The sequence below is a fragment of the Hypanus sabinus genome, chromosome 29 (assembly GCF_030144855.1).
Source record: "Hypanus sabinus isolate sHypSab1 chromosome 29, sHypSab1.hap1, whole genome shotgun sequence".
In the NCBI taxonomy this organism is placed as follows: domain Eukaryota; kingdom Metazoa; phylum Chordata; class Chondrichthyes; order Myliobatiformes; family Dasyatidae; genus Hypanus; species Hypanus sabinus.
The window spans coordinates 28,851,964-28,872,685 of NC_082734.1; the positions used below are offsets into that span (position 1 = coordinate 28,851,964).

General features: G+C 38.7%; 1 protein-coding gene across 3 annotated transcripts in view; it reads left to right on the forward strand.

Moving 5' to 3' along the window:
• The first annotated feature begins 7,510 nt into the window (after window positions 1–7,510).
• The window catches only part of LOC132383174 (guanylate-binding protein 1-like), a 103,812-nt gene continuing 90,600 nt past the window's right edge, over window positions 7,511–20,722 (forward strand). For all 3 annotated transcript variants that reach the window (XM_059954046.1, XM_059954045.1, XM_059954047.1), the window contains exons 1-3: window positions 7,511–7,646; window positions 13,860–14,093; window positions 20,333–20,460. In XM_059954046.1, coding sequence (XP_059810029.1) covers window positions 7,589–7,646; window positions 13,860–14,093; window positions 20,333–20,460 — 420 coding nt within the window. In that variant the 5' untranslated portion in view covers window positions 7,511–7,588. The remainder of the gene's footprint in view (window positions 7,647–13,859; window positions 14,094–20,332; window positions 20,461–20,722) is intronic.

Here is a 20,722-nt window from a genome sequence, read left to right on the forward strand (position 1 = left end):
AATTCAATTCAATGTCTTTGGTTTTTACTGATATATTCTCCCAAAAAACTTTGAGACTAACAATATTGTAATCAATTGTTCCTCAAGGCTCAACAACTTCTGTCCTCAATATTATATACTGACTATTTTATACTTATACAGAATAACAAATCTAGACAGACCTCCCCTCTTGCTGGTGCATTAACATAAGGGTCAAAAACAAGCACACAATAGCTCAATGAACTCACTTTCCATTGGTCACTGCGTTCTCCCACAGTATTTGGGAAATTAAAATCACCCATAATTATAACATTACCCTCAGAACTAGCATTTCTAATATTCTGATAGCTTATTAAAATCACCCTCAGCATTGCAGCACCTATAACATATACCCAATGTTATTCCTTTATCCTTATAGCTTTCAATTCTCACTGAAATATCTTCACTAAGTCTTGATTCATTTCCAATCATAAGCAGCCTTATGTTTAAATTCTCTCTTATGTGTATGGTTACTCCTCCACCTTTACGATCTTCCCTATCTTTACTAAGTGTATCCTTTAATTCTGTATTCATCACCCTCTTTGAGGTCAGCCAGGTTTCAGTTATTGTTATTATATCATACTTATATACATTTGCATAAAACTGCAGCTTATTTATTTGATTCTTAGTATGTCTTGCATTTATACAGGCCATCCTTAGCCTGTTACTGATGTTTTTCATCCTAATCCAACCCATTTTATTCTTTTGAAGCCTATAATCAGTTTGTGTCCTAACATGTTATTCTCCACTAAAATGTTTAAACAGTTGTGCCTGGCCTGTTCGGTGTTCCCTGTCCCACCGCATTTCCTGGTTTAAACAGTCCTCAACACACTGAAGCATAAGTCTGCCCAGTACATTAGTGCCCCTCCAGTTCAAGTGCAACCCGTCCCATCGGTACAGGTTCCATCTGCCCCAACGTCCCATAAACCTATACCTCTCTAACCTACACCATGATTTGAGCCAATCGTATTTTACCTGGACTACTGCGTTGCACAGGATGAACTTCTGAGAAGACCACCTTGTCAGTTTTGTCCCTAAGCTTCCCACCTAACTCTTTAAATCTGTCTTGCAGAACTGACAGCCTGCCCTTCCCCATGCCATTTGCTGCAATGTGCTCCAGGTAGGCAGCACATCATATGAGACTCCTTGTCAGTACACATCTGATCCTGAACCCTGCTGACAATTGAGGCCCCTACTATCACCACTGCCTTTTTATGAGGGTTTGGTTTAGGATTAAGGGCCCTGTGGGACTCCTCTGCCCTGCCTCCCATCTCAGAGGCTTCATGTTCATTGTGGAGTATCGCTAGATTTTCAAAATGGTTGGATTCTTCCAAACTCTGTAGTTGATGCCCCAGGACAGTGTGCATCTTACCCTCCGGTCACCTACCTGTCTCTTTCTGGTCTGGAGTCTCAACCCATGGTGCTCTTGGGGTAAACACGATTGCACTAAAGGACATCTGGAGTACATCTGCAAATTCTCTACTACAAGGCAGGTTAGCTACCTCCTCCTCACTTTCACCCACCTTATTCCGGAATTGAATTCATTTGACTTTATTTCTTATGTCCTTCACAAACATGAGGAGTAAAATTCTTTATGATATGTCTCCATCTAAAACTGCAATCACAGTAATTTATAATAAATAGAAGTCTCAAATCAGCATGAGTTAATCAGTCTGATGGCCTTGTGGTAGAAGCTGCCCCGGAGCGTGTTGGTCCTGGCTTTTATTCTGCAGTACCATTTTCCGGATGGTAGTAGCTGGAATAGACTGTGGTTTGGGTGTCTCGGTTCCCCAATGATTCTTTGGGTCCTTTTTCCGTTTTGGATTAGCTGCCATTTCTCACATAAGAACACTGCAGGGAGCAAGCGTCCATGAATCCGAAAATTGTACAGACTGACCTTGCAGAGGCTGCATTGTTATACTTTTAGGGGGAATAAGTACAGATGATTAAGTTATTGTATTTATATAAATTCTTAAAAGTAAACTATTGCTAATACTACTATTCCTACTTTGCTCCCCATGTACCAGATAATGCCAAGTGTGTGCTTGGACCTTCTAGATTTGCTTTCCCTGATTGATTCGCTTTGTCTCCAGTAAAACTATACTGTGAGGCCATTCTTGGTCCTGCCTTGTTAGGCCCACAACAACTTCACCATCTAAATATCGGCTCACTTTTTCGTTGAAAACTAGCTAAGCTCCTTGAATTTCACTTAGCTTATTTTTTTATCGTTTTTGTTCTTGGGTCCCTAATTCAAGAAAGTTTTGAAGTGTTTTACAAAACTCTATATTCCAAAGTTCCAGGGGGGAAACATAACTCAAATTGACACCTTCTTGAATTCTCTAGAGTTACCCACTTTAAGTGAAGAACAAAATAGAACAATGACTGCTGACATAACTGAAGTTGAATTAAAAGCTGCAATTAGTAGACTTAAATTAAGCAAGTTACCAGGATCAGATGGGTATATGGCAGAGTGGTACAAAGAATTTAACAATGAGTTATTTCCTGTTTTACTCCCCACACTGAACTGGGCTCTAACAAAGGCACAAATGCCACCCAGTTGGAAGGAAGCAATAATCTCAGCTATACTGAAAGAATGCACGGATAAAATGGAATGTGGGTCATTTAGACCAATATCCGTTCTTAATGTGAATCATAGATTATTTACCTCCATCATGTCCAAACAATTAGAGGAGTTCCTTCCCATACTGATACGTAACAATCAGACAGGTTTTATACGACAACGCCAAACACAAGACAATATACGAAAGACTCTTCACATTAGGGATCATATACAAAAAAATAAAATGGAAGCAATAGTGATAAGCGTGGACACTGAAAAGGCATCTGATTCAGTTAATTGGAATTTTCTTTACAGAGTTTTGCATAGACTTGGTTTCGAAGACACAATTATTAAAACTATACAAACACTATATGACATTCCTACTGCTAGCATTAAAATCAATGTATATTTATCAAATAGTCTTACTCTAGAAAGGGGCATGAGACAGGGTTTGCATGGTCATCACTACTCTTCGCATTATAACTGGAACCATTAGCTCAATACATCAGACAAAATGAAGATATCAGGGGAATTACTATTAAAGGGATAGAGCATAAATTGACTTGTTATGCGGATGACATTTTGATCTATCTAGAGCAACCAACATATTCTTTACCTAAATTGATGCAATCTTTTGAACAATATGGGCAATTATCAGGATACAAGATCAACATAGATAAAACCCAATTACTTTCATATTACTATAGCCCACCAAGAGAAATTGGAAGTAGATATCCCTGGGCATGGCACACAGAGTCTTTCAAATATTTGGGCATCATTATGCAAAAAGAATTTGCAAAATTATCAGAATGTAATTATCAGACTTTATATAAAAAAATTAAGGAAGATATAGCAAGATGGAACCTTATTCCTTTTTTCAGTCTCAGTTCAAGTTTTGAGTCTATTAAAATGAATATACTGCCCAGACTGTTATATCTCTTTCAGACCCTACCAAAAGAGATTAATCAAAATCAGTTCAATGAATAGAACAAGATGCTATCAAGGTATATTTGTCAGGGTAAAAGGCCTAGTGTTCATCCCAAAACTTTGCAATTAGCAAAGGAAAAGGGGGGGATGGGGCCTACCTTCTCTTAGAGATTATTATCTTGCAGCACAGTTGAGAGCTGTGATATGTTGGTGCAGCCCATCATATGATGCTCAATGGAAAAACATTTAAGGAGCGGGTACTTCCCATCCATATACAAGCAATTTTGGCTGATAACAACCTGAAAAGGTACATAAATACTATTGATAACCCATGGGTGAAATTGACTTTTAAAATATAGAAAACTACTAGAAAGGGAGAAGGCAATTCTAGATTTAGTGTTGTGCAATGAACCAAATTTGATCAGGGACCTCGAGGTAAATGAACAATTAGGAGGTAGTGACCATAATATGATATGTTTTAACCTACAATTTGGGAAGGAGAAGGGAAAATTGGATGTGTCAGTATTACAGTTGAACAAAGGGAACTATAGAGCTATGAGGGAGGAGCTGGCCAAAGTTCAATGGAACAATTTTCTAGCAGGGAAGATAGTGGAACAAAGATGGCAGGTATGTCTGGGAATAATGCAGAAAGTGCAGGGTCGGTTCATTCCAAAGAGGAAGAAAGATCCTAAGGGGAGTAAGGGGCAGCCATGACTGATGAGGGAAGTAAAGGGCAGTATAAAAATAAACAAGAAGAAGTATAACATAGCAAAGATGAGCAGGAAACTGGAGGACTGGGAAGCTTTTAAAGAGCAACAGAAGATAACAAAAATGGCAATACGCCAAGAAAAAATGAGGTATGAAGGTAAACTAGCCAAGAATATAAAGGAGGATAGTAAAAGCTTCTTTAGGTATGTGAATAGCAAAAAAATAGTTAAGACCAAAATCAGGCCATTGAAGACAGAAACGGGTGAATTTATTATGGGCAACAAGGAAATGGCAGATGAGGTACTTTGGATCTGTCTTCACTAGGGAAGACACAAGCAATCTCCCAGATGTAATAGTGGCCAAAGGAACTAAGGTAAAGGATGAAGTGAAGGAAATTTATATTAGGCAAGAAACGGTGTTGTATAGATTGTTGAGTCTGAAGGCTGATAAGTCCCCGTGACCTGATGGTCTGCATCCCAGGGTACTTAAAGAGGTGGCTCTAGAAATCATGGACGCATTGGTAATCATTTTCCAATGTTCTATAGCTTCAGGAACAGTTCCTGCTGATTGGAGGGTGGCTAATGTTGTCCCACTTTTCAAGAAAGGAGGGAGAGAGAAAACAGGGAATTATAGACTGGTTAGCCTGACGTTAGTGGTGGGAAAGATGCTGGAGTCAATTATAAAAGAGGAAATTACGACACATTTGTATAGCAGTAGACGGATCAGTCCGAGTCAGCATGGATTTATGAAGAGAAAATCATGCTTGACTGATCTTCTGGATTATTTTGAGGATGTAACTATGAAAATGGACAAGGGAGAGCCAGTGGATGTAGTGTACATGGACTTCCAGAAAGCTTTTGATAAAGTCCCACATAAGAGATTAGTCGGCAAAATGAGGGCACAGGGTATTGGGGGCAGAGTACTGACATGGATTGAAAATTGGCTGGCTGACAGGAAACAAAGAGTTGTGATTAACGGGTCCCTTTCGGAATGGCAGGCTGTGACCAGTGGGGTACCGCAAGTTTTGGTGCTGGGACCGCAGCTGTTTACAATATACATTAATGATTTAGATGAAGGGATTAAAAGTAACATTAGCAAATTTGCTGATGACACAAAGCTGGGTGGCAGTGTGAAATGTCAGGAGGATGTTATGAGAATGCAGGGTGACTTGGACAGGTTGGGTGAGTGGGCAGATGGCAGATGCAGTTTAATGTGGATAAATGTGAGTTTATCCACTTTGATGGCAAGAACAGGAAGGCAGATTACTATCTAAATGGAGTCAAGTTAGGAACTTGGTGAGACCACACCTGGAGTATTGTGTGCAGTTTTGGTCTCCAAATTTGAGGAAGGACATTCTTGCTATTGAGGGAGTGCAGCGTAGGTTCACAAGGTTAATTCCCGGAATGGCAGGACTGTCATATGTTGAAAGATTGGAGCGACTGGGCTTGTATACACTGGAAATTAGAAGGATGAGAGGGGATCTGATTGAAACATATAAGATTATTAAGGGATTGGACACGCTGGAGGCAGGAAGCATGTTCCCGCTGATGGGTGAGTCCTGAACTAGAGGCCACAGTTTAAGAATAAGGGGTAGGCCATTTAGAACAGAGATGCAGAAAAATGTTTTCACCTAGTGAGTGGTGGATATGTGGAATGTTCTACCCCAGAAGGCAGTGGAGGCCAAGTCTCTGGATGCATTCAAGAGAGGGTTAGATAGAGCTGTTATAGATAGTGGGGTCAAGGGATATGGGGAGAGGGCAGGAATGGGGTACTGATTGTGTATGGTCAGCCATGATCACAGTGAATGGCGGTGCTAGCTAGAAGGGCTGAATGGCCTACTCCTGCACCTACTGTCTATTGTCTATTAAAAGAATATAATCTAGAGGGAGATATTGCAATTCTTAAATGGGATGCATATGACTCGGATCTTACACCAAATAAATTGGATGCTAGATTTAAGGACTGGACAGCTAAAGGAATAACTGTTCTTTGCAACATAATGAAAGAAGGAACACTGTTCAGTTTTGAAATGCTTAAAGAGAAACACTTATTAGAAAAACAAGATGTTTAGCGATATTTACAGATGCAACAATATGTTAATAAGGCGCTTAAAAATGTAACCAAGGCAAGTGCATGCTTGATAGAGCTATTTAGAAAAGCATATAATTCAGATAACGGTAGTAGAATCATTTCAAGCATGTATAAGGGGTTGTCAAATCTTAAAACACATTCGACTTCATACATTAAAACAAAGTGGGAGAAGGAAGGAGGGATAATTATATCTGAGGAAGAATAGACAATAATATGGAGGTATCGATGAAAGTGTACCAGTTCACAGAAATGGAGGGAGTTTGGATGGAAAAACTTGATAAGATATTTTATTACACCCTCTCAGAAATCCCATTATGATAATGTTTTCTGGAGAAATTGTGGAAATCAAAATGCAAATCATTATCATATTTTTTGGGACTGCCCTATTATCAAAAACTATTGGAGGGGGGATACACAATGCCTTACAAGATATCTTTAAATGTGAAAATTGCTTAGAGAGTAAGACCATATATTTTGGATATATACCGCAAGAATGGTTGAAAAGAGATAAATATTTAATGAATATACTGTTGGTGGCTGGTAGAAAAGACTCTTACTAGGAAATGGTTATCACCGGATAGCCCAACTTTAAATGCATGGATGGAAATTACAATGGACATTTACAAAATGGAGAAGATAACAGCATCTGTTAATGATAAGCTGGAACAATTTGATTCATACTGGGAAAAATGGTTTAACTACATAATGCCTCATAGGCCTGATTTTATTCTCACAAATCAGTTATGTTGTAAAAAAAAATGACTCCCTACTTGTACATAGTTTTTTTTCCTTTTGCTTGTTTTTCTTTCCGCTCTTTTCATTAAGTGTATAGCTCCGATAAATACTCTGTGGAGAGTTGCGATAGATATGATTATGATTATATATATGTACAATGTCTGAAATATATCTTATGGAAATGTTTGTTTGATGATGAACTTCAATAAAAATAAATTACAAAAAAAGAAAACAAGCTATGCTCCTCTATTACTAGCGCTAAGCGAACTACTTTTAGAAGAAAAGAAAACAAGGCTGCCCAAAACAGGATAGAACGAAAACAATTCTCTGCGGCCCTTGTAAAGCGATCAAACTCAAAGTTATATAAGCAGCCGCGTCTAAAATTTAGAACAGAACAAAATAACTCCACCAAACGTTTTTCTCACACTCCCAGACAGCGCCACCAGTAGGGTGGAGTGCGCTGCAACAGCTTCGGAAAAACCCGGAAGTTTCGGGATGTTTCGTCGACTAAGTTTATTGTTTGCAAATTGGCCTTTCATTTGACTCTTGATGCAGAGAAGCTGCTGGCAATATAGCACGGTGTCTCAAAGTTCTGCAACAGGAGCAGGTGAGAGAAACACGCAAAATTCTGTCATGGATAATGTAAATCACCTTTGCGAGTTACCGGCAATCTAAAGGATAACCGGGTCTGGAGGACCAGAGTTAGAAGGAAAAGTTGGGTAATCCTCTCACGGGGGTAAGCAATATACATCTACGGTCGGTTCGATTTGGGCTTCAACCAAACAGGAAAGTTGGGATGTTCCGGCGAGGAACATTGATTCTAGCGACTGCAGTTTATATACTTCTCCATGCAAAGTTATCGTTCGTCAATATATTAACAGATCGTAAACCGGCATAAAATTATAAAGGAAATACATTTATAAAATTTTCAAGTTACAGAAATGAAAATAAAATTAAAGGGATTCATTACAGTTAAATCAGTCCTTTGTGCACATAATGTTGAGCTCATCTCCGGAGAAGTCGGCGCTCTGACGGTTCGAACTTCCCTCGAAGACCATCTCGAATGAACTGGCTTCCTCATCAGCTTTTGTAGGATACAGTTTATCGGGTTTATGCAGATGCCCCTCTAACTTAGCTGGGTTTATCTTCACTCGACTACAGTCTTGCCTGTGTCCAGCCTACACTGCTGGAAACTGCTGACAAAATAACCCAGAGACTGGCTCCAGTCCCTGATGATCGGGGCGGATGCAGCTTTGCAGGCTAGGTTGTGTATTCTGTTGGTTGTATATGTTCGCTGCCCCTGGCATGTTCATATTATTTCTCCCTTTCCAGAATGTATAATGGCCCCTGCCTCCCTCAGGTTGTCTATGCCAAGGATAGTACCGTCATTATTTAGATGGACCCAGAAATACTCTCAGAGGAGCTTTTGGCAGCGTTGGTCCTGTTCTCACTGGAGTTTAGAAGAATGTGGGGAGATCTCATTGAAACCTACCAAATGTTGAAAGGCCTAGATAGGGTAGATGTGGAGAGAATGTTTCCGATGGTGGGGGTATCCAGAACTAGAGGGCACAGCCTCAAAATTGGGGGGGGGGGAGGGGGCGACCTTTCAGAATGGAGGTAAGGAGGAAGTTTTTTAGCCAGCATAGTAAATCTGTGGAATGCTCCGCCACAGACTGTGGTGGAGGCCGAGTCTGTGGGTATTTTAAAGGCAGAAGTTGATAGTTTCCTGATTGCTCCAGAAATCAAAGGATAAGGCAGGTGTATGGGGTTGAGTGGGATCCGAGATCAGCCATGATGGAATGGCAGAACAGACTTGATGAGCTGAATGGCCTAATTCTGCTCCTGCAATTTACAGTCTGATACAGTGGAAGCTGCACTCTGCTGATTTCGAGCATATGCGATTTGCTTCATTCTGCCTTCACCGTTTTCGCTCCTACACCTGTAATATAAATAACCTGTCCAGTCATTGACACGGCTACGTTAGTTATCAATACCAATGTCCCTGTGTTCATGAACATATTGCACTGCTGGCTCCCTAGTAATGCTGTTGTGTACATCTGTGGGTCACCAGCTCTGGCAATGGAGGCTGCCATCAGCTGCTTGTCTGACCTCACCTGCTCTATAATCTGGCCACCAAATCAGAAAGAAAGGGTGGAACTGTGAATTCTGACTCTGGATTCTCACAACTGCTTTCTTTTCAGGACACTGCCTAAAACCATGACTCTCGACCTGATGTTTCCTGGCATAATGGTGCCATTCTGACAGATATACTTGGATATAATCTCTCCCTCAAATATCTCCACACTAATTCCTACATTACACAAAATATAAGTGATAGGTAAAAATTAAACAGTACATAATCTAACTTTGCACCTAGCTGTTACATCATGGCTCCAGACTTATTCTTAAAGCACAAACACACGTAAATGAGTCAGCTGCTATACAGGTCCCCAAATGGTATATGGGCTCCACACCGCTCTGCCATCCCGAACGGTCAGTACCCATCCTTCACAATTGATGGTTCTGCCTCACCAAATTATTGCATTCTCTGCAAATGTTGCAAGAAAGCCATCAATTCCCTCATGTAAATCACTGACAAATAATGCCCTGCTTAAAATTGTGTTTTTACTGCAAGGCTGTTAGGCATTTTACTTTAGCAGTTTTCTGCAAACACAGTGTGTTCTGTTAGTTAGGCTTCATAGACTAGTGCTTTGACTTTAGCTGAAATAAGGAACATCTGCTCGCACAAGGAACATTGTGTCAGCCATTTGATGGGTGAGGAGAGGTGGGAGATGTCATGGAACATTCGAGAGAGCTGTGTAGGATTATATTTCTGAAGGTTTGGGGTTTTATTTTTTTAGAATGTGTGGAGAAGAGCACAAAGGATGAAAGTGCGAAATACTTCTGAGTTAGCCAGTTTGTTCCTGACATTCTTCCAGGAAAGTTCAACCTATGGCTAGTGATGGGAATTCAGCAATGCACCCAACTACTGCAGAAAGAAGCTTCAACATTTATGTGCACATTTCGACTGGTTTTCTTTTCCTTTTCAAAGTTGAAATATTATTGAATATACTTCCACTGTAATTTCGTTCCAGTGTACCATCTGTTATTTCCTGGAGAGTGATATCTTTGCATGGGGCAGTATTTACACAGAACTTGTTATTGTTGTGAATGATAGTGATGGTAAGAATTGGAGTAGATGGCAGTTGAATGCATGGCTGAGGAGTTGGTGCAGGGGGCAGGGTGTTAGATTTTTGGATCATTGGGATCTCTTCTGGGGAAGGTGGGGCCTGTACAGATTGGATGTGTTGCACCAAAACTCGAGGGGGAGCAATATCCTTGCAGGTAGGTTTGCTAGCATGGTTTGGGAGGGTTTAAACTAATTTTCAAGGGGGGTGGGAACCGGAGTGATAGAGCAGTGAAAGAAGTGCATGGAGTAAAGCCAGAACAAACATATAGAGAGGCTTTGAGGAAAGAGAAGCAGAATAAAGGGTGTAAAGGTAATAAGGTAGGAGGGGTAAAGTATGTGTTCTTCAGTGCAAGAAGGATCAGGAACAAAGGTGATGAACTGAAAGCTTGGATACATACATGGAATTATGATATAGTGGCCATAACGGAGACTTGGCTGGCACCAGGGCAAGAATGGATTCTCAATATTCCTGTTCAGTGCTTTAAAAGGGTTAGAGAGGGGGCAAAAATGGGAGGAGAGGTGGCATTACTGGTCCGGGATACAATTACAGCTGCAGAAAGGGAGGGTAATGTAGCAGGATCCTCTTTTGAGTCAGTATGGGTGGAACTCAGGAACAGGAAGGGAGCAGTTACTCTACTGGGTATATTCTATAGTCCTGCTGGTAGCAGCAGAGATACAGAGGAGCAGATTGGGAGGCAGATTTCGGTAAGGTGCAAAAATAATGGGCTGTTATATGGGTGACTTTAACTTCCCTAATATTGATTAGCACCTGATTAGTTCCAAGGGTTTAGATGGGGCAGAGTTTGTTCAGTGTGTCCAGGTTGGATTCCTGTCACAGTATGTTGACAGGTTGACCTGGGGGAATGCCATACTAGATCTAGTATTAGGTAACAAACCAGGTCAGGTCACAAGTCTCTCAGTGCATGAGCATCTGGGGGACAGTGGTCACCGCTCCCTGGCCTTTAGCATTATCATGGAAAAGGATAGAATCAGAGAGGATAGGAAAATTTTTAATTGGTGAAGGGCAAATTATGAGGCTATAAGGCTTGAACTCGTGGGTGTGAATTGGGATGACGTTTTCGTAGGGAAATGTACTATGGACATGTGGTCAGTGTTTAACGATCTCTTGCAGGATGTTAGGGATAAATTTGTCCCGGTGAGGAAGATAAAGAATGGTAGGGTGAAGAAACCATGGGTGACAAGTGAAGTAGAAAATCTAGTCAAGTCGAAGAAGGCAGCATTAATGAGGTTTAGGAAGCAAGGATTAGATGGGTCTATTGAAGAATATAGGGCAGAAAGAAAGCTGAAGAAGGGGCTGAGAAGAGCAAGAAGGGGGCGTGAGAGGGCCTTGGTGAGTAGAGTAAAGGAAAACCCCAAGGCATTCTTCAATTACGTGAAGAACAAAAGGATGACAGGAGAGAAGATAGGACTGATTAGAGATAAAAGTGGCAAGATGTGTCTGGAGGCTGTGGAAGAGAGTGAGGTCCTCAATGAATACTTCTCTTTGGCATGCACCACTGAGAGGGAATTTGATGATGGTGTGGACAATATGAGTGAGATTGCTGTTCTAGAGAATGTTGATATTAAGGGAGAGGAGTTGTTGTAGTTGCTAAAATACATTAGGATGGATAGGTCCCCAAGCAGCTCCACGAGGCGAGGGAAGAGATTACTGAACCTTTGGCTAGGATCTTTATGTCTTCATTGTCCACGGGAATGGTACCGGAGGATTGGAGGGACGCGAATATTTTTTCCTTGTTCAAAAAAGGTAGTAGGGATAGTCCAGGTAATTATAGACCAGTGAGCCTTACGTCTGTGGTGGGAAAGCTGTTGGAAAAGATTCTTAGAGATAGGATCTATGGGCATTTAGAGAATCATGGTCTGATCAGGGACAGTCAGCATGGCTTTGTGAAGGGCAGATCATGCCTAACAAGCCTGATAGAGTTCTTTGAGGAGGTGACCAGGCATATAGATGAGGGTAGTGTAGTGGATGTGATCTACATGGATTTTAGTAAAGCATTTGACAAGGTTCCACACGGTAGGCTTATTCAGAAAGTCAGAAGGCATGAGATCCAAGGAGGTTTAGCCAGCTGGATTCAGAATTGGCTTACCTGAAGAAGGAAGAAGGTGTTGTGGAGGGAGTACATTCAGATTGGAGAGTTGTGACTAGTGGTGTCCCACAAGGATCTGTTCTGGGACCCCTACTTTTTGTGATTTTTATTAACAACCTGGATGTGGAGGTAGAAGGGTGGGTTGGCAAGTTTGCAGACAACACAAAGGTTGGTGGTGTTGTAGATAGGGTAGAGGATTGCCAAAGATGGCAGAGAGACATTGATAGGATGCAGATGTGGGCTGAGAAGTGGCAGATGGAATACAACCTGGAGAAGTGTGAGGTGGTACACTTTGGAAGGACAAACTCCAAGGCAGAGTACAAAGTAAATGGCATGATACTTGGTAGTGTGGAGGAGCAGAGGGATCTGGGGCTACATGTCCACAGATCCCTGAAAGTTGCCTCACAGGTAGATAGGGTATTTAAGAATGCTTATGAGGTGTTAGCTTTCATAAGTCGAGGGATAGACTTTAAGAGGCACAATGTAATGATGCAGCTCTATAAAACTCTAGTTAGGCCACACTTGGAGTACTGTGTCCAGTTCTGGACGCCTCACTATAGGAAGGATGCAGAAGCTTTGGGAAGGGTACAGAGGAGATTGACCAGGATACTGCCTGGTTTAGAGAGTATGGATTATGATCCGAGATTAAGGGAGCTAGGGCTTTACTCTTTGCAGAGAAGGAGGATGAGAGGAGACATGATAGAGGTGTACAAGATATTAAGAGGAAAAGACAGAGCGGACAGCCAGTGCCTCATCCCCAGGGCAATATTTGCTCAGTACAAGAGGACATGGCTTTAAGGTAAGGGCAGGGAATTTCAAGGGGGATATTAGAGGAAAGTTTTTCACTCAGAGAGTGGTTGGTGCGTGGAATGCACTGCCTGAGTCAGTGGTGGAGGCAGATACACTAGTGAAGTTTAAGTGACTTCTAGACAGGTATATGGAGGAATTTAAGGTGTGGGGTTATGTAGGAGGCAGGGTTTGAGGGTGGGCACAACAGTGTGGGCCGAAGGGCCTGTAATGTGCTGTACTATTCTATGTTCTATGTTTTATGATATCACAACAGATCCATTGGAGTGAGTAACAGAAGGTTCCTTGTGGTGTTATGTTATACAACAATAGACACCAAGGGGTAAGCTACAGGCTGAAACCAAATCCAGGGGTTTGGAGATTACTATATAGAAAATAAATGGATCACTGGGAGTGCTTTAGAGGCAGGGATTTGGGGAGATTATGGTATATGTTGAAATACAGATACCTAGCAGTGAGGTATAGGCCATAATCTATTCCAGGTGTTCAGAAGGAGTATATATAAAATAACAGCTCCTGGTAGTGACGTAGAGGTTGGGTTACAATCCATGGTATCAGGGATTGGGTACAGATCCCAGTGAGTAAGTTAAAGTTTGGGATATATTCTAGAGGCTCAGGATTGAGATGCACGTGTTTTGCTGATGTGCTGTCTGTTTTATCTGTTCCATTTACTGTGATTCAAGCAGTATGAGATTCCCTTACTCTGATTTTGTAGACATTTTGGGAAAGGACTGTCTGATGTCAGGCACAAAGGTCCATGATGCCTCCAAACAGAAGATGGAGAAACCCTTGCAGCTGGTTTGTAACAAGGATGGGAAGTTGCACCTGAATCCAGAGGCTCTGAATTTCCTCCAGTCCATCGAGGATCCAATGGTTATTGTGGCTGTGGTTGGTCCTGCTCGTACAGGGAAGTCCTACCTCATGAACTGCCTTGCTGTAGACAAGAAAGGTAAGGGCAGTGTCTGTAAACTTACACCTCTAACCTTTCACCTTTGTTTACTATCTGTCTTGCTGAAATTATCCTGAGACCTGGGACACACAGAGCATACTTGCATTGTCAAGCTGTCAGAAGTGGGAGATGTACTGGAGACATTCGTTGGTGTCATGTTGGTGTTCCCATCACTGCTTTGGACAATGGAATTTAAACTGCATGGTTGCTTCATAACTTGGATGTGGAGAACACACTGGTCTCGTTAATGGTGACCAGAGTTATTTGCTGCAAAACCAACTCTGTGCTGACTATCAATTGTTGTTTTACATGAATTCTACAACAATCTTATTTTATTCTTCCCTTTCTTTTCTTTCTTTTTAAAACTTTTTATTAATTTTTAAACAAACATAAATGAAACATGAATACAAAGTGTTTGAGAGTACATAATTGATAGTTTAAGTAGACACTCAAATATATAATAAATATATATAGCCTCCCAAACAAAAAAAAACAAAAAGACAAAAAGACCCAAAAAAAAGAGAAGAAAAAATAATACTAACCAACATGGGTCGTTGCATAATGTTAAATACATACAGTAGTGCCAATAACTCCGAACCTCCATCCAAATAATTAAGGATAACAAAAGTAAGGTTTAGGAAAAAACAATTTAACTCATATGAAAATGTTCTCCAAGTTTCTTCAAATTTAACTGAAGGATCAAAAACAACGCTTCTAATTTTTTCTAAGCTCAAACAAGAGATAGTTTGAGAAAACCACTGAAATATAGTTGGAGGATTAATTTCTTTCCAATTCAATAAAATAGATCTTCTAGCCATTAATGTAACAAATGCAATCATTCGTCGAGATGAAGAGGATAAATGACTGTTATCCACCATTGGTAAACCAAAAATTGCGGTAAAAGAATGTGGTTGGAAATTGATATTCAGAACTCTTGAAATTATACTGAAAATATCTTTCCAGTAATTTTGTAAACAAGGGCAAGACCAAAACATATGGGTCAATGAGGCAACATCAGAATGACATCTGTCACAGGTTGGATTAGCATGAGAATAAAATCGAGCAAGTTTATCCTTAGACATATGAGCTCTATGTACAACCTTAAATTGTATTAGAGCATGTTTAGCACAAATAGAGGACGAATTGACAAATAGTAAAATTTTCTCCCACTGCTCAGTGGATATAAGACAATGAAGTTCTTCTTCCCATTCCTTCTTAATTTTTTCTGATACATCTGGCTGTATTTTCATGATCATATTATAAATGACAGCTACTAAACCCTTTTGACAAGGATTCAGAGCTAAAATTCTTTCCGTAATGACCAATGGACATAGTTTCAGAAAAGACTGTAACTCATTATACAAAAAATTTCTAACTTGCAAATATCTAAAAAAGTGGGTTTTAGGTAAATTATATTTATTAGATAGCTGTTCAAAGGACATAACGCTATCATCCAAAAACAAATCACGAAAACATGTTATACCTTTTGTTTTCCATAAAAGAAATGCTTGATCCATAAAAGACTGCCAAAAGAGATAGTTAGATATTATAGGGCATGATAAAATAAACTTAATCAAACCAAAAAATTTATGAAATTGAAACCAAATTCGCAATGTGTATTTGACTGTAGGATTAGTTATTTGTTTATTCAATTTAGATAAAGAAAAAGGAAGTGAAAATCCTAAGATTGAAAACAATGAAAAGTCTTGTACAGATTTACATTCCAAATTTACCCATTGTGGGCAAGCAGCTGTAGTCAATTCTTGTGTCCAAAATACTAAATATCGTATATTAACTGCCCAATAGTAAAATCTCAAGTTTGGTAAAGTCAAACCGCCCTCCTTCTTAGGCTTCTGTAAATATTTTTTGCCTAGTCTAGGATTTTTATTCTGCCACAGATAAGAAGATACTTTGGAGTCAATAATATCAAAAAAAAGATTTAGGAATAAAAATTGGTAATGCTATAAGAATTTGGGTAATACCATCATCTTAATAGCTTTAATTCTACCAACCAATGACAAAGATAGTGGAGACCACCTGATAGCAAGTTGCTTAATCTGGTCAATTAAGGGTAAAAAGTTAGCTTTAAATAAATCTTTATGTTTTTTAGTAATTTTAATTCCTAAATAAGTAAAATAATCTGTAACAACTTTAAATGGTAAATGTTTATAAATTGGAACTTGCATATTTAATGGAAATAATTCGCTCTTATTAAAATTCAATTTATAACCAGAAAAGTTACTACACTGAGCAAGCAAGGACGAAATAGCAGGAATAGATCTTTCGGGGTCAGATATGTATAGTAACAAATCATCAGCATATAATGATAACATATACGTCCCCTCCCCACGAGTAATACCTAAAATATTAGGTGATTCACGAATGGCTGTAGCCAATGGTTCTAAAGCGATGTCAAATAGTAAAGGACTTAAAGGACAACCTTGCCTTGTACCACGGAATAACTGTGAAAAAGGAGATCTTTGATTATTGGTAAAGACCGAGCCAAGGGTTTATGGTATATTAATTTAATCCATGATATAAATTTTGAACTAAAATTAAAATGCTGCATTGTATTAAATAAATATGGCCATTCAACTCTATCAAATGCTTTTTCAGCATCTAAAGAAATGACACATTCTGGTATTTTGGGTGAAGGAGTATAAATAATATTAATTAATTTTCTAATGTTAAAAGATGAATAGTGATTTTTAATAAATCCATTCTGATCTTCAGAAATGATTCGAGGTAATATATTTTCTAATCTAGTAGCCAAAATTATACTAAAAATAATATCCATATTCAGCAAGGATATAGGCCAATAGGATGCACATTCAGTAGGGTCTTTATCTTTTTTAAGAATTAAAGAAATAGAAGCTTCATAAAAAGATTGTGGCATCTTTAATTGATGCATCTTTAAAAAATTTACAAAGCCAAGGAGAAAGTATAGAGGAAAAAGATTTTAAAAAGTCTGCAGAATAACCATCTGGACCAGAAACTTTACTGGAGTTCATTGAAAAAATAGCCTTTTTTATTTCAGTTTCCGTGATAGGTGTATCTAAGAATACATTATCCTCTACAGTTAGTTTTGGAATATTAAATTTCCTTAAAAATTCATTTATTATAGAAGAATCCTCAGCAAATTCTGATTGATATAGGGAATTATAAAAATCTTGAAAGGCTTTATTTATCTCTTTATGGTCGATCGTCAGAATGCCATCCTGTTTACGAATCCTAGTAATCTGTCATTTAGCCAAAGCAGTTTTCAATTGATTAGCCAATAATTTACCAGACTTATCTCCATATACATAAAACCGGGTTCTAGATTTAATTACCTGATTTTCAATCGAAGAGGATAATAACAAACTATGCTCCATTTGAAGTTCCACTCTTTCTTTATAGAGTTCTTTGCTGGGGGTCACTGAATAAATCTTATCAATTGCTTTGATTTTATCAACCAATGTTAATATTTTAGAATTAGTATGTTTCCTAACTCCAGCAGAGTATGAAATAATCTGTCCACAAATAAATGCTTTAAAAGTGTCCCATAAAATTCCACTAGAGATCTCTGCTGTAGAATTTGTTGAGAAAAACAAATCAATTTGTTGTTTGATAAAATTGACAAAGTCCTGCAATAAAATAGAGTTGAACCTCCAAAATTTAGCATTAATTGATGAATCCATTTTTTTAATAGATAACTTCAAAGGTGCATGATCAGAAATGGTAATAGAGTCATATTTACAATCGATAACATCTGTAAGTAAATGGTGATCAATGAAAAAGTAATCAATTCTTGAATAATTGTGATAAACATGAGGAAAGTATGAAAACTCTTTGCCATTTCGAAAATTGCTGAATCAGTCATAAAGGAGTTGATAAGAGAGGCCAATTTATTCGGAAGAACTTGGGTAGGCTTGGATCTATCCATTGAAGGGTTTAAACAACAGTTAAAATCCCCACCCATTATTAGTCTGTACTGATTCAAATTGGGAAAGGATGTTAATAGACACTTAAAAAATTCAGGACAATCAGTGTTTGGAGCATAACTAAAGCAACTTTTTGATTAAAAAGTAAACCAGTAATAAGCAAAAATCTACCTTGTGGGTCTGAAATTGTGTCATGATGTACAAAGCAGGTTGAGGAATCTATAAAAATGGAAACGCCTCTTACTTTGGCTTGAGAATTCGAGTGATATTGGTGGTCTTTCCAAAACCTAAAAAAAGCGTTGACTATCCACCTTCCTTACATGAGTCTTTTGTACAAAGATAACATTAGCATTCATTCTATGGAATATTTTGAATATTTTTTTCCGTTTAATTGGATGATTTAAACCATTAGTATTCCAAGAAACAAAATTAATAACCCTATCCATATTGACAATATTTATTACAATTAACACATAAGGTTAAAAAAAAAGATAAACTCATGAATCCAGAAGAGTGAAGTAAGTTCAAGGAGAAACCGGAAGTCATGACACTGCAACCATTTTTGTACTTTCATATGAGCCCATGAAATAAAACTAAGCATAAAGCAAGCAATAAGAAAAGAAAGAAGAAAAATTCCCCTCCCTCCACCCTCAAAACCCCAGGAAAAAAGCCAAAAAGAGGTAAGCAAGCAATCTAATACTAAAATTACCCCCATGTCTCAAGACGGCAACTCAAACAAAAAAGAAAGTTGAATAAAAGATACAAACCACCCATATTATAAGAAAGGGTTGATGTAACAAAAATTAAAATGATAAAACCTATAAATGAATAATACTGAATTAGTGTTTTAAAAGAGAGTTTAAAACTTATTCAAACTCAGCAAAACAGACGTGACGTTCCAAGCACTAAAGCCTTTCGGGAAGAAGAAACAACCTTTATTTTTAAAAAAATCTTAATATTTAAAGGTTAAAAATATAAAAAAAGTGTATACGAGCTTAAAAGAAAACCCTAATAAATTATTTTCAAAACTAACAGATTAATAATATGAAAAAATAACAAACTCAGAATGAACCAAAAATGAACTTTTACCATGTATAGAAAATACATGTAAGCCATACATTAAAAAAGCATCATTTTATAAAAGATCCAAATCTTATAAACTAATTATTACATTAGTCCACCCAATAAAATGATATTCTTCCAGAAAACTTTGAGCATCCACTGGAGATTTAAATAGCCGATAAGTTCCGTCTTTGAGAGTAACTCTCAAATGTGCTGGAAATAACAGCGCTTGCTTGTAGCCTTTCTGATGAATTTCCGACATAACCAATTTAAAAGCCATTCTTACCCTTAAAACTTTGGGACTGTAGTCTTCCAGAACACGGAATTTAAATTCTTGAAAGCTGATCATACCCTTTTTCCGTGCAGCCCGAATCAAAAGCTCTTTGGTATGAGGATAATGGATCCGGAGAATTACTTGTTGCGGTTTCAAACTTGAATCTGAATGAAAACGAGAAATGCAATGTGCACAGTCGATTATTAGAGGGGAATCCAGTACTTCTGAGCCAAAGACATCCATTAAAAATTTGGAGAAAAAAAACAGTGAGGTAGCCATTCTCAAATTTTTCCGGAATCCCAATTAACCGGAGATTTTGTCTTTGAGAGCGGTTTTCAAGATCAGTAATTTTAGATTTATAACGATCCATCTGTTGAGAAGTCGAAGTTTGCTGTTGTTACAAAGTTTCAATTATACAATCTCTCTTACGAGCGGCTTCTTCAAGAACTAAAATACTTGCTTGTTGTTTTTGTGACTCCAGTGTAAGTGCTGGAAGTTTTGCGTCAAATGCCTTTAAAATTTCAACGAACGTAGAAAGCTTTGCGGTTAATTTACTCTCCAGTTTTCCAAGTCTGTCGTCCATAAGATTCGCAATTGCTTCTAAAGTTACCGGTTCTTTCGTCTGTTTCGATTCCTTTGCTTTAGACATTTCAGCGAGTTGAAAATGATTCAAACAGTTGAAAAAAATTTCATATGTTTAAACCCCTTTAGAATAGGTATAGAAAGATCAATTAGGGGGTGTTTGTAGGTTAAAAAAAAGTAAAAGGTTTGGAGCAAAGCCTAAAACCGCTTCACTCCATAAGCGCCATCTTGAGACCCCCTATTCTTCCCTTGTTCCCAACAATTCCCTATCCCTCGCTCACAAACTAGGGATAGGATACTCACAACCTGCTCATCTTCAGGCTATGGAAGTTCATAGATCCACTTATGTTCATGCAAACTTTATCTCTCTGTCTATCTCTGTCTCTCTCCCTCTGCAGGATTCTCAGTGGCTTCAACCACACAGGCTCACACCAAAGGAATCTGGATGTGGTGTCGATCCCTCCCTCAGAGACCCAATGAGGTCCTCCTGTTGTTGGACACCGAGGGTCTGGGAGATCCTAAGAAGGTCAGTCCCTCCCTCACATCTATGCCCCTCCTCAGAACAGTGGTTTCATCACCAAAGGGGTAACCCACAGACCAGAGTTCAAAGCTTACCACAGGCAATTTAAATGGATAAATGCTGTTTACAATGTTGATTTATAGTAAAATGTAATTAAGTCATTATTTTATTAACTAACATTGTCACAGGTTCATGCTGAGCTATAGGGAGGAATTCTGCTGTCTTTTCTATTGGAACTTTATGTGATCAAAGACCATTACCCACTACA